This window comes from Olea europaea, chromosome 15 (assembly GCF_002742605.1).
Source record: "Olea europaea var. sylvestris chromosome 15, O_europaea_v1, whole genome shotgun sequence".
Classification (NCBI taxonomy): domain Eukaryota; kingdom Viridiplantae; phylum Streptophyta; class Magnoliopsida; order Lamiales; family Oleaceae; genus Olea; species Olea europaea.
In genome coordinates this window covers 12,265,549-12,279,255 of record NC_036251.1, presented here as the reverse complement: position 1 = coordinate 12,279,255, position 13,707 = coordinate 12,265,549, and the positions used below count along the sequence as shown (strand labels likewise).

At 41.1% G+C, this 13,707-nt stretch overlaps 2 protein-coding genes across 2 annotated transcripts; both read right to left on the bottom strand.

Moving 5' to 3' along the window:
• Nucleotides 1–74: 74 nt before the first annotated feature.
• On the bottom strand, nucleotides 75–1,258 carry LOC111411251 (NAD(P)H-quinone oxidoreductase subunit 6, chloroplastic). Its single transcript, XM_023041800.1, has 4 exons — nucleotides 1,219–1,258; nucleotides 1,039–1,100; nucleotides 822–914; nucleotides 75–685 (listed from the first exon to the last, which is right to left on the bottom strand). The coding sequence occupies exons 1-4, from the start codon at nucleotides 1,256–1,258 to the stop codon at nucleotides 140–142; spliced, it is 741 nt and encodes a 246-aa protein (XP_022897568.1). The 3' UTR covers nucleotides 75–139.
• A 10,710-nt stretch (nucleotides 1,259–11,968) lies between these two features.
• On the bottom strand, nucleotides 11,969–12,817 carry LOC111411250. The gene is made up of 2 exons (XM_023041799.1): nucleotides 12,505–12,817; nucleotides 11,969–12,384 (listed from the first exon to the last, which is right to left on the bottom strand). The coding sequence occupies exons 1-2, from the start codon at nucleotides 12,815–12,817 to the stop codon at nucleotides 11,969–11,971; spliced, it is 729 nt and encodes a 242-aa protein (XP_022897567.1).
• Nucleotides 12,818–13,707: the final 890 nt, after the last annotated feature.

The following is a 13,707-nucleotide window of genomic DNA, read 5'->3' as shown; positions in this document are numbered from 1 at the left end:
ATTCTAACAACAGGGAATATATTGGTAATAGATCTACCTAAAGATAAAGCATTTCTATTTTAGATAGGAATTCAAATTAAAGGATTATAACATTCATTTTCGTTGATTTTATTTGAATGGAATTCCTAGTTTTAAAGATTTATTGTTGACGAGCTATAGCAATTGCACCTATTAAAGCGACTAAAAGAATTATTGAAATGAGTTCAAATGGAAGAAAAAAATCTGTTGATAAATGAATTCCAATTTGTTGGCTATTACTTATCAAATCTTGCTCTATAATCTGGTTTGATTTTGTAGTCCAAATAATCCCGTACCATGACGTATTTGGAATAGTAGTAATTAGTGAAATAAAAAGACTTGTACAAACTATTGAAGTAACTCCAGCCCCAACGGTCCAAAGATGAAAATCTTTGTAATATTCTGAACCACTCATGAACATCATAGCAAAAATGATTAAAATATTTATAGCTCCCACATAAATAAGGAGCTGCGCAGCAGCTACGAAATATGAGTTCGATAGAATATAGAATAAGGATATACAAAAAAGAATCAATCCCAACGAAAAGGCCGAATACATTGGATTGGGAAGTAATACTACTCCTAGACTTTCTAATAAAAGACCCGATCCCAAGAAGACTAAAAGAAAATCATGTTTTTTTTTTATTTGGAATAAAAAAGTAACTAACTGGATAATACGTTATCATTATACTGAGTTAGAGTATAGTAGTTCTAGTTAGAAAGTTGAACATTTTTTCAGTCAATTCTCATTATTATGAATAATGATAAGCCACCTCTTGAATCACCAAAGATCCCTATTTTACATTATACCAATCAAATCCATTGAAAAGATTTGAAATCAACAAAAGAAAAGGTAAGTGGACCTGACCTATTGAATTATGATTATATCCGCTATTCTGATATTAATGTGTATACAAAAGCATATAAGTAATAGTTGTTGATTACCTTTATGTGTACGAGTGTATATTATGTTTAAGATCTCCCTTTCAATTAGAAGGATTTCAACATAATGGGTCTTACCTCCTTGAACTCGTTCATGATCAAAACTAAAAATCGAAAAACATCGGGAGCAACTACAAATCCTAGCAAGTTTGTAAAACAATAAATCTTTGAAGTGTTCTTACAACGAAACATTAGCACTAATATTAACCCATTTATGTTAATAAAGCACTTAAAAATCTAACATATAAGCTTCAATACTGGTCCAGTTACATAAAAAAGTGCCATAAACATCGATCATTTATCACTCCATATACCACAACTTAGAGAAGCAATGGAATCGTTATATCCTAGCTAGAAAAAATAAATAATATGCATAGTATTCCAAGGTACGTAGATACAAAAAAATTACTATTTCTTGACTCTCTTCATAATCTGCCTAGTGAAAGGCATCTTCATCGCTACTACAGGCACTCGAATGCATGTCGAGCATCATTTCTTAATCACAACGACTTCATCATCAACACATGGTACAACGACCACTAATGGAGCATCCATGTCGGCCCTTCCTATGGTCAAAGGCTCACATGTGGCTTTCAGAGAATTTCCCAACGGTATGGAAGTTCACGAGTCTATGCAAATATGATATGGTTCGCATTAGTTATGCAATAGATGAAGAAAAGAACATATTCATCCTATTTCATTTATCTATGCTCAGGAATATCCCATTCGATTCCATCAAACTAGTATTGGAAGGAATTTAAAGGTTTTCTGGGGATGTATCATTTAGTTCCATGTCTCCTCCATCTATGTGAACATAATAGTTGTAATGTCAATACACAATTAATGAACACATTGTCCATTTTGTGTAGAAGTGAAATGGACTTGAATTTATGATAATGTAAGTTGTTAAGAATTAAAAAAAATTACCTCTATCTAAATTTTTTACCTTCCGCGTGTTTGCATGCATCTCACCCTGCTTACTTCTTGTCCTCAGCAGGATTAAATCTATTTTTTTACCAACAATTCCTTCAAACCTGCAAGTTCAACAATTATATGTTGACAGATCGCATCCCTAAACGTTTGGGCATATACTTCGATAAGCGTTTCATTTACACTCAAAACGGTTGCTATCTCATTGAACCTACTTTTGACCCTATCATACTTCAAATGTATAAAATCTTGATCTCACTGCATTATTCCTCAAGCCTTTCTCGAACATTGCTTGCCGATCCATTAACATAGTCTATACATGCGCTTTTATTAGGGAAGGCTATGAAGTTGAAGGTTCTTATCAAGAAAAAGATGGGATATGTACATGGGATGAATCCATGGCCACACGAGGTATAGAAAATGCACCTTCATAGAAAATCACATCAATATGTATAGGCGTACCCGCAAGTTCATCACACAAATGACCTCCATCAGTCTTTTTACCACTCTTATTGCCACTATCATTACTAATGTACTCTTTGTCCTTACTGTCATCCTTGGACTCCCAGGATTGGTCATCACTACCAGTCCCCTCATCCAGAGCCAGCCCTGAGAATACGGAGGCCCTAGGCGACAAATTTTTTTGAGGCCCTATACTTTTTTTTTTACAGGTGTATCAATATTTAATTAAAAAAATATATCTATATTTATATGAAAACCTTGTACAATTTAAAAGATAGAATTGTAAAATAAAATATCACTTACAACCCGAAAATGGTATGGAATGTAGAGAAAGAAAATGATCATTGTCGTAGAGAGTCTACGTTATTTTATGTTTGCATTGATGATGAAAGACAAATTTTCAAAAGCGTGTTTTCATAGTGCAAATGAATATAATGTTGAACTTTGTATCAAATTGTTGAATTTAAATACCAAAAGAAAATATTTTTTATTGATTGAAATAAACTTACAAATTTTGAATGCACCAAAAATACTAACCAATTATTTCGGAATTGAAATGGATTTACGGACCGTTACTTGACAGAATGAATTGGCCCTTGTGAGATTGAAAGTCAACAAATCCGGCTGATGGGACTAGCAATGGCCTAAAAGGCAATTAAAATCGGCCACAAAATCTCTCCCAGACACACTAATAATATTATTTAGGAATGTAACACACAATTTTATGGACTATCATTATATGTGTACAAAATAATATTTTCTCTCACTTTCCACTCAACTCACAAGCACAGCAACCAATTTTGTCTCCTTCCACTCTCTCACACACGATTCTCTCTCTCTCTCTCTAGTATATCTCTTCTTCTTCCTTCTTGCTATCTTTTCACAGTTAACACTTCGAAGTTTCAAGTCTCTGCTCACAGCTCACACCACACTTCTCTTCACACTCACACACTCTATTTCTTCTCTCATCTCACACACACACACATATATATATTGCAGTTGGCAGCAACATATCTATAGAGAGTAAAGTCGGTGAGACGGTGATTTCCTTTTTCTGCCGTGCTGAACTGCTGCCTGCTGGACTCCAAGTTTCCAACACATTTACTATGAATTTTGAGGCCTGGGCCCAAGCCATATTTTTGAGGCCCTAGGTGGCTTGGCCCCAGGGCCGGCCCTGCCCTCATCATTGGAATATCTTGTAGCCAATTCCTCTTCATTGCCTTCAACCTTAGATAATCCTCTGATTCTTTTGTTGCCCTCTTACTATGTGTGAAACTATCATGGACCATATTTAGAACAAGGTCGTCCAACTAAGGCATTGGAGCATCGTTTAGAAGAACGAGCGTAGATATATGGGTACATCAAGCTGTGAATATCGAATAGTAAGAATTTATTTGAATAGGTCGTGTTTATTAGGAATTGAAAAAATTAATAACTTAAACCTAGAAACTATCTGTATTGAAGAATGCTTTATATGTACGTTAATGCGACTATTTTGAAGTAGTCTAGCTAAGAATCCTTAGGAAATGTAGACTAATTCTGTCAACAAACCTTTCATCGGTCTCGAGGACCGCCATTAACATTCATATCTATTGGACAAGGAAAAAATAATTTATTCATGTCATTTTCATTTAATACAACATATTTGATTAGTATTCAAGTAACATCATTTCGAACTCATACCTGAAAAGCAAAGGAAAACCCGTGAATTGTGTAAGTGATATCCTTGTTGTTCTTTGCCTTAGTATCTCTAACTAAAAAATCACTCTGAAATGCCCTTATTAAATGGTGGAAGCCTATTTTACCCCTAGAGTAATTGAAGAAAATACTGAGGTTGTCAATGATTGACAACATGTTAAGATCGATATCAGCATTGTTATCCGGGGCAATGAAAACTTTCTCAACTACTAGCTTATATCGACCTGCTTGAATTATCAGACGGATTTAAGAAAGCTTTTTCCAGTTGGGCGCTTGAAACTTGATCCCTTGATCTGAAGTATTTATCCTTTTGTCTAGTTTTCTTTTTATCTTTATCGAAGTCATTGCATCTTAGCAAAAAATCACATTTTAGCCCCTGTGACCAAGGAACTCTTGTTGTCTTGCATTTTAAATTGTGTTAGCAACATAATTTATGTGTCTTTTTTATTCTTATCATTTTAAACACAAGCTGTTTAATTAGCTTACTGAGAATTAAACATTTGGTAAACATGCAGGAAAAGCAAGACATGAGTTCTTGAAATCAATTCTCCGATCGACATCAAACTAGTTGAGTACAGTTTCTATGTACTTGAGATTGTTGTGCTGAGATATGTACACATGCAACCGATCATTTTTCAGCCAAACAAAAGTCAAATTTTATTAATAAAAATCTGTAACAAGAAGAAAAAATGTTAGCTGGTGATGCTACCAAAAAATATCACCTAAAAGACCTCGAGCTTGATGGTCGAACTTCACTTTGATGAACACGATCGGTCTGTGAATACCTGCAACAAAGGCAACGAGGTGTGTGCTCGTCGCCCCTCCGATGCTTAAATCAGATAGGGAATTTAGTGTGTGATGCTATAAACTGAAGATAATGAAAAACGTACCTTGATGTTGAGCCTTGGCCAAGTATTTATAGGTGTTGGTGGGGGAGCTCTAGAAGGATTCTATTACTGAAAGAATCATTTTCCCCTTAGGACTAGGTGTTGGAGTTTAATTAGAAGTGTATTGTTAGAGTTCTAATCAGGGAAAGAGTAGATTTAGTTGGGTCTATTTTTTGGAGATTAATTCGGTGGGTAAGGTCAAATTAGATAAAAGAAACCCTGACCTTAAACTAGCGTGAGATGCCAAGATCAACTTGGGGGTCATAGGTCGAGGTCGAGGATTATGGGCAAAATGAGGTCTAGTTCGGCATACCCAATCCGGAGTCATCATAGGCCCTCGTGCATTTGAGTTGTAGATCGTGCAGAGTCTGCGATCTCGAATTGAGATGCAAAAAGAATGTTGTGGCTTGATATCGACATCGACACCTATTATTTACCTGTTGGAGATCTGTTGTGTCACATATCTGTCATGTGGCTGGTTGTCAGAGCTCGAACTTGGATGTTTGCCACTTGTCCTATTTTAAGGGTTTTAGATTAAGTGACTGTTGGTATGCCCATGACCCCTATAAATATCCCCACTATTCATTTTCACTTTTTCACTTTTTACTCTCCACTCTCTCTAAAAAAGCTCGAGTTCGGGGATAGTGGGTTGTGAGCGATCGCCATTAAGGTAAGAGTTCGAGCCTTTAAGTTGTTAATTATTTGAGTAGAGTAATGTCGAACAGTAGCAGTAGTGGTAGTACTAGTAGCAGTAAGGGGTCGAGTAATAGTGACAGTAGTAAGCCTTCTAAGAGTTCGGGGGATAATGAGAACCCTACTGCCCCAAGTATGGTTGTCGAAACTCCGGGTGATCAAGGTCGAGACCTTGTCACTCTAACTATTCCTGTTAGCTTGCACTCTCCAAGGGAGGTGGTACTGACTTATCCAAAGAACCCGACCACCTATAAGGAACATGTAATTATTAAGATAGCTAGAGAGTTTGGGGTGATGCCCATTTGTGATGTTAGGGTTCCTGAGAGCACCGAAGATATCTTAGGAGCTCGAGATGGGGAGATGACGTTTTTTAGGGATGCCCTTAAGGCTGGGCTGCGGTGGCCTCTTCATGCCTTGTTTGTCCACTTTTTAACGTCGTTCTATATGTGTCCGGGCCAGTTGGCCCCTAACGGTTGGAGGCTGTTGGTCTATTTCTTTATATTATGTAGATGCCTCGATATTGAGCCTAGGCTCGACCTTCTGAGGATGGTGTACGATATGAAGTACTCGTCGGGGTTTAACTATTTTGTGTATTTGTCAACCCAGGGGGACTTTAGAACGCCTGAGACCCCAAGCTCTCTTCGGGGTTAGAAAGAGAGATTTTTCTTTGTAAAACCCCAAGACCCCGACCATCCTTTTAGCTTGAGGTGGGAAATTCCTGGTAAGGATAGGTTTAATGAGGGTCAGGCGTATTTTGAGGTTCTAGAGACGGACAGAATAAGGTTAGTTAACCACGACCCCTTGGCAGAGAAGATCGATTATTTGCTCGAGGATGACACCCTCGACCTTGCAAATGTTAAAGGCCTCGAGGGTATGTCTTTTTCTTTTTATGCTCTATCGTCGTATTCCTGATGTTGAGATCTGCTAATGCCTTGTGATTTGTTTCTTGCAGATCTAGAGATGTCATTTGATCATTCCAAGTTGCTAGCCAATGTTCATCATAAGGCGAAAGGGCCAATGTCCAAAGCCCCGACCCCAAAAAAGGGAAACAAGAGGGCCAGGCATACTGATGTTAGGGTGCCTACAGTGGATGTTGAGAGCCCGGCACCTCCTAGGGGTCAACCCTCGACGTCAAGAAGCCCGATCTCAACGCCTCATGGGACGTCGAAATATCAAGATCGAGCTCGGGGGTGTTATGGCGTCGCTGATTCAGGCTTCGAGCCTATTTCGGACAGTGCCCTCGAGGAATACACGGAGTATGCCCTTGTGAAGGACCTCGTCGAAAGGTTCGAAAAGGAGGTCAACATTAATGAAGGGGTCAAGACACTGGAGGTTTTGACCTTAAAGGTAAGATGTCGACCTTAACTGTGTTTTTATTTTTTCATCTTCTTTGATCGAACTGACTTCGAGCTTTCTTTCCTTCTTTGTGCAGATGCTGAGTGTGGCGCGAGGTCTTACTTTGAATGGTATCAACATTTCGAATGAAATGGAAGAGGTTTTGAAGGAGAAAGAGCGAGCTGAAAAGCGAGCTCGTGGCCTAGAAAAAGCCCTCAAGACTACTGAGGCTGACCTCAAGAAGTTCCAAGAAGAACATGAGACATCCAAGGCTGAGGTCGGGGAAGTTAAGATCGAGATTCTGCAGTCCCAGAGGTGCTTTGGGAAAGAGCTGGTGAAGGCTCGTGATGAGGCTCGAGCTCAAGCTATTGAAGACTTCAAGAAGTCTGACGAGTTTGGGACCCTATTGGGATAATATGGGTTGGGCTCTTACCATTACGGGCTTCGCCTTGCCCATTCTTATCTTCACACGAAGGTCCCTGAGGATTTAAAATCCTTGGTCGAGGATTTGAAGACAGTGAACGAGCTTGCAGGGGAGCTCGAACATTCTGCCTCTGAGGTCGAGGAAGATGGTGAGGATGATGATGGTGATGGAGGTGACGTCGGGACTGGCGATCAAGGGGGCGATGTCAGGGTTGTAGATATTGATTAGGTCCTTGACCCTGATGTTTTGAAATTTTTTTGTAATATTGCTCGAACTGGGTTGATACTTTTGTTTTTAATTTCATCGACGAATATTTGTGCACATTACCTTGTTTTTAATTTAATCGATGAATGTTCGTGCACATTAGTTCATTACTTGTGTTTGTTTTCAATGCACAAGGCTTTTGAATTCGATCAACACTCGACGTTGAACTTCAGGCATGTCCGAGCTCGATTCTTGATGTACTCATCGAGGTCGAGCTTAGGGACCAGTAAGGCAATCCAGATGACGAGTTCGAGCTGTTCACTTGACTATAACTTGGGTGTTTTAAGCTCAGGGTGTCTTGTTGTGCAAAAGGCACTGGGCTCGTGTGTGATCTGTCTCCTGTGAATTCGATTGTTAAAGGTCACAGTTGTTATATGGAGTTTTTGTCACATAGTCTTCGAGACAGTTTCTAGGTCGCAGAGGGGGTTGGGTTTGATCTTTATCATGCAAAGAGGCCCGACCCCGAACTTAGCCATTTGTTGATTTTAAATACGAGAGAGGTCGGGGTTTATGGCCTTGGTTTGTATGTATGTTGCTACTTTTAGAGCACAGGGTAGGCTGCATGCCCGAGGTATGTTATTACGTTAAAGAATTGGTTGCATGCCCGGAGCACGTCATTATGCCGAAGTTATTGGCTGCATGCCAGTAGCACGTCATTACGCTAGAGTTATTAGCTTCATGCCCGTAGCACGTCATTACACTAATGTTGAAGAGTTGGCTGCATGCCCGAAGCACGTCATTATGCCAGAGTTATTAGCTGCATGCCCGTAGCACGTCATTACACTAATGTTGAAGAGTTGGCTACATGCCCGAAGCACGTCGTTACACCAAAGTTTAAGTAGTGCTAGTAGGAAAAAACTTGAATATTATTAGGTGCTCAAGGGAACTTAGCCCGAGCTAGTGAAAACAAAAAATGCTCATGGGTTCATAATCTCGAGCTACGGAAAACAAAATGCTCAAGGGTGGATAAACCCGAGCTACTGAAAAATAAAAATAAGGCGGGCGTGCGTGCAAGCCCTAGTACGATGCTATTGCTATTCTACTTGTAATATATTTTTAGGTTATCTACATTCCAAGGCATTGGGAGTGGATTTCCTGAAGTGTCTCTAAGGCTGTATGCTCAGCCTTTGATCCTTCGTATGACTTCGAATGACCCTTCCCATACCGGTCCAAGTTTACCTGGAGGGTGTCCAGCTGTCTCTGCTCTTCTTAGAACCAAATCGCCACTCTTAAATTCTCGGGACTTGACTTTGGTGTTGAAGTACTTTGCCGTTTTATTTTGGTAACTAGTAGCTCTCAGTAAAGCTTGCTCTCTTACTTCTTTAAGTAAGTCAAGATGTTCGGTTGTTTGGTCCTCCATGCTGGGTTCAACTCTCCTTAAAGTGGGGAGACTGACTTCGATGGGGATAGTGGCCTCTAAGCCGAAGGCCAACATGAAAGGAGTTTCGCCTGTTACTATTTTATGTGGAGTTCTATATGCCTATAGTATGGAGGGTAACTCATCGGGCCAGTCACCTCTTGCATTTTCGATCCTGGTGCGAAGGTCCTGAAGTATGATCCTATTTGTCACCTCAGCGAGGCCATTGCTTTGAGGGTGCGATACTGACGTCAGACGATGGTCAATCCCGAGATTGACACAGAAGTTTCTGAATTGTGAATTGTCGAACTGCCTTCCCTTATCTGTTAGAAGTACTTTAAGTATTCCAAACTTACATACAATCGACTTCCATACAAATGATCTGAGCTTGGCTTCTGATATTTTTGCTAGGGGTTCGGCTTCTACCCACTTTGTGAAGTACTCAACTACTACCACAGCAAATTTTAACTGTCCTCGGGCCATGGGAAAGGGCCCAAGGATGTCTACTTCCCATTGTTCAAATGGTGCCGAATAATGGATAGAGGTCAACTCTTCTGCAGGGGCATGTATAGCATTACCAAACCTCTGAAACTTGTCGCATCTTTTGACATATTCAGCTGCATCTTTCTTTATAGTTGGCCAGTAGTACCCATACCTTATTGATTTGTAGGCAAGGGCTCTGGCTCCCTGGTGATTTCCGCATATTCCCTCGTGAACCTCAGTCAGGGCTTGGAGAGACTTGGAAGGTTTGAGGCATCTCAGTTAGGGGAGTGTGAAACTTCTTCGAAACAACACCCCTCTGATACTACAATACTTAGCAGCTTTGGCCCGAATACTCCTTGCAGCGCGAGGGTCAGGAGATAGTTTTCCATTACTTATATACTCAACTATTGGATCAATCCATGAAGGCTCATGGTCAATGTCCATGACGCTCGATTTCGTGTTTATGCTAGGCTTTGTGATAATCTTGATGTGCACTGTTCTGTCGAGTCCATCTATCCTCATGAAAATGAGTCTGGATAGTGCATCAGCTTTGGAGTTATCTGCTCTTGCTATTTTCAATATTTCACAATTTGTGAACTGTCTTTGAAGATCATGCACTTTTAGGCAGTACAAGCTTATCTTTTCATCTTTCCTTTCAAAGGATCCTTCGATCTGTCCAACAACAAGCTGTGAGTCGCTGAAGACTCTGATATGCTCTAATTCCAAACTTCTGGCAAGTTCGAGAGCAATGACCACGGCTTCATATTCCGCTTCGTTGTTGGTTGCTTCAAACTCAAACCTAAGCGCGCATTGAACTTCAGTGGTTTTGTCTGGGCTGATGATAATTATCCCGGCCCCCAAGCCTGAGCTATTTGATGCCCTATCGATAAATATCTCCCAGGTTTTCGAGGTCATGCTTGGATTTTCTATTTCGGGCCTTTGTGTTTTTGGAGTGAGTTTAGCTATGAAGTCGGCCAGAGCCTGTGCCTTGATGGAAGGTCGAGGCTTGAATTCTATATCGAACTCGCCAAGCTCGATCGCCCACTTTAATAACCTTCCTGAGACATCTGTCCTTTGAAGTATGTGCTTGAGTGGTTGATTGATGAGAATTATTATGGGGTGAGATTGGAAATATTGCCGCAACTTTTTAGCAGTTACTATCAAGGCAAGAGCTAACTATTCCGCAAGGTTATACCAAGTTTCGGTGTCAAGAAGCACTTTACTGACATAGTAGATGGGTTGCTGCACCTTTCCTTTTTCCTTTACTAGTACTCCACTTAGGGCATTTCAAGAGACAGCCAAGTAAAGGAACAAAGTATCACCAGGCTCTGGTTTGGCAAGAACCGGAGGTACAACTAAAGTTTGCTTAAGCTGTTGGAAGGCTAGATTGCATTCATCATTCCATTCAAAGCTCTGGTGGCCTCTTAGAACTTTGAAAAAGGGGAAACATCTGTCCGCTGCCCAAGAGATAAATCTATTCAATACTGCTACCCGACCTGTAAGCTTTTGGATGTCCTTTTTGCTCTTTGGGGCTTCCATAGATATTAGGGCTTGGATTTTGTCAAGGTTGGCTTCTATTCCTCTATTTGTGATCATAAAACCTAGAAACTTTCCTGATGCTACCCCAAAGGCACATTTTGTCAGGTTAAGCTTCATGTTGTATTTTCGCAGTGTGGAAAACACTTCTTCAAGATCAGTGATATGATCATCCACCTGTTTACTTTTGAACACCATGTCATCTACGTAAGCCTCAATGATTTTTCCAATCAAATCAGCAAAGACCTTGTTGATTAGCCTCTGATAGGTAGCCCCTGTGTTCTTTTATCCGAATGGCATGGCCTTATAACAATAGATGGTTGAATCGGCCATGAATGAGATCTTCTCTTGATTTTCTGTGACCATTGATATTTGATGGTACCCTGAGAATGCATCCAAAAAGCTGTACAATTTGTGACCCGAAGTGCTGTCAACGAGACTATCAATCCGGGGCAGGGGATAGCTATCTTTCGGACATGCTTTGTTCAAATCAGTGAAGTCAATGCAAACTCGCCACTTCCCATTGGCCTTTTTCATGAGAACTACATTGGCAAGCCAGTCAGGATATTGCACTTCTCGGATGAATTGTGCATTGAGAAGCTTAGCAATCTCTTCTCCTATGACTTCGCACCGTTCCAGTGCAAACTCTCTTTTCCTTCGTTTGATAGGTTTGGCTCTTGGGTTTACATTGAGTCTGTGTACTGCAACCTCGGAGTCAATTCCCGGCATGTCTTCAACTGTCCAAGCGAATACGTCTTGATTTTGGGAGAGACAACTTATGAGTTTAGCCATGATGGTTGAGTCAAGGTCACTCCCTACTGTCACTTTCCTACCAGGCTCAAGCTCGACCTCGACCAACTCCTCTACCGGGGCAAGTCTCCCACGATTTTCAAGCTCGAGCTCGAGCTCTGAAAGCTGCATGACGTCTCCCTTCATTTTTTAGAAACTAGTCACATAGCACTGGCGTGCTATGGTTTGGCTTCCTCGGACGACTCCAACTCCACTATATGTGGGGAACTTCATCGCCAGGTGAAAAGTTGAGATAACAGCTCTGATTTTATTTAGCAATGGTCTTCCCAGAATGGTGTTGTAGGCCATCGGAGTTCGGACAACTTTGAAAGTTATGATATAGGTTACCTGCCGACCTTCAGATCCCAAAGTCATGGGTAATCCAATAATACCTTCAAGGGCAATGACCCCGCCACCAAATACTTGGAGGGTTGTTTTAACAGGCTTGAGTTGTTCTACTGAGATACCCATCAGAACAAAAGCTTTATGAGACAGTACATTAGCTGCACTTCCGTTATCCACAAGAATCCTCTTGACCTCAAAGTTAGCTATGATAGCTGATATGACTAGGGCGTTATCCTAGGGGAAAGATATTCCTTCCAAATCCTTCGACCCGAAGGTTATATCTTCCGTATGAGCAAGATCCGTATTGGAGGAGGCTGGAAGCTGTCTGGCATACTGCTTACGTCCATTGTTAGTGTCTCCTCCTGAAGCTGGTACTTCGATAATAACGTTAATAGTGCCTGGCATTGGTGGTTCACTGCCACGCCCTTCCTGTATGTTGTTCTGCTTGTTCCTCGGGCATTTTTCATGGCTAGTATAAGAGCCCAAAAAACCCCTCCTAATGAGAGCCTCAATTTGTTGCTTTAGAGCCAAACAACCCTCGGTGTTATGTCCCTGGTCCCGGTGGAAGTCACAGTACTTGGTTCTGTCTCTATTTTCAGGTAATGATTGCATTCTGGGAGGCCACTTAAGCTCTTTGAGCTCCTTGATCTCCATCAGGATGTTGGACCTTTATGTATTGAAGGGAGTAAAGGTTTTTGGTCGGGGGTTTTGTCTTGGCTTGACCCGAGGAGTGTCGTCTCGTTGATTGGGCTCACGCGGTCTCTTATTATCCGACCTAAGTAAAGGTGAAGCATCCTTTCTTGGGGTTAGAGTTTCTTCCATATTGATGTATTTCTCAGCTCGAGTGAGTAGGTCAGTTACTGACTTTGGGGGGGGTTTTGACAAAGACATCTTGAATGCTTTGTATCTTATAGCGTACGTCAGAGCTGAAACCGCAGCTGTAATATATAGATCTGGAATCTGAAGTCTTTCTTTATTGAATCTGTTCATGAAATTGCGTAATGTTTCATTAGGTCCCTGGCGCATCTGCATAAGTGATGCCGCTGTCTTCCTAATTCGCTTGCTACTTGGGAAGAAAGCGGAGAATTTATCAGCTAAGTCTGCGAATGAAGCAATAGAGTTTGGCTCTAATGTAGAGAACCAATCTCTAGCTGCGCTTGTAAGAGTTTGAGGGAATGCTTTGCACATTATAGCGTCAGGTGCGACCTGTAGGTTCATGATATCGGTATATATATTGAGGTGGTTGATAGGGTCAGTGGTCCCATCATATTCCTTTATCCTGGGATACTTGAACCTATCCGGAAGGGGGTAGGACAATACTTCAGGAGTAAAGGGAGTGCTAGGGGTAAAGCCTATTGTCCCCTTCGATTTCTGTGCTAGGCCCGCGGCAATACCTTCTTGGATGATTCTGGCAAGTTCACTTGACTCTATCGTTATTGCCCTTGAGGCCGCGGTCATAGGAGGTACACCCGAGGTTCCAACACCATTATCAGGTATGTTTTGTGGAGCGCGAGCTTGGGCAGCTGCCATAAGATCACCATCCA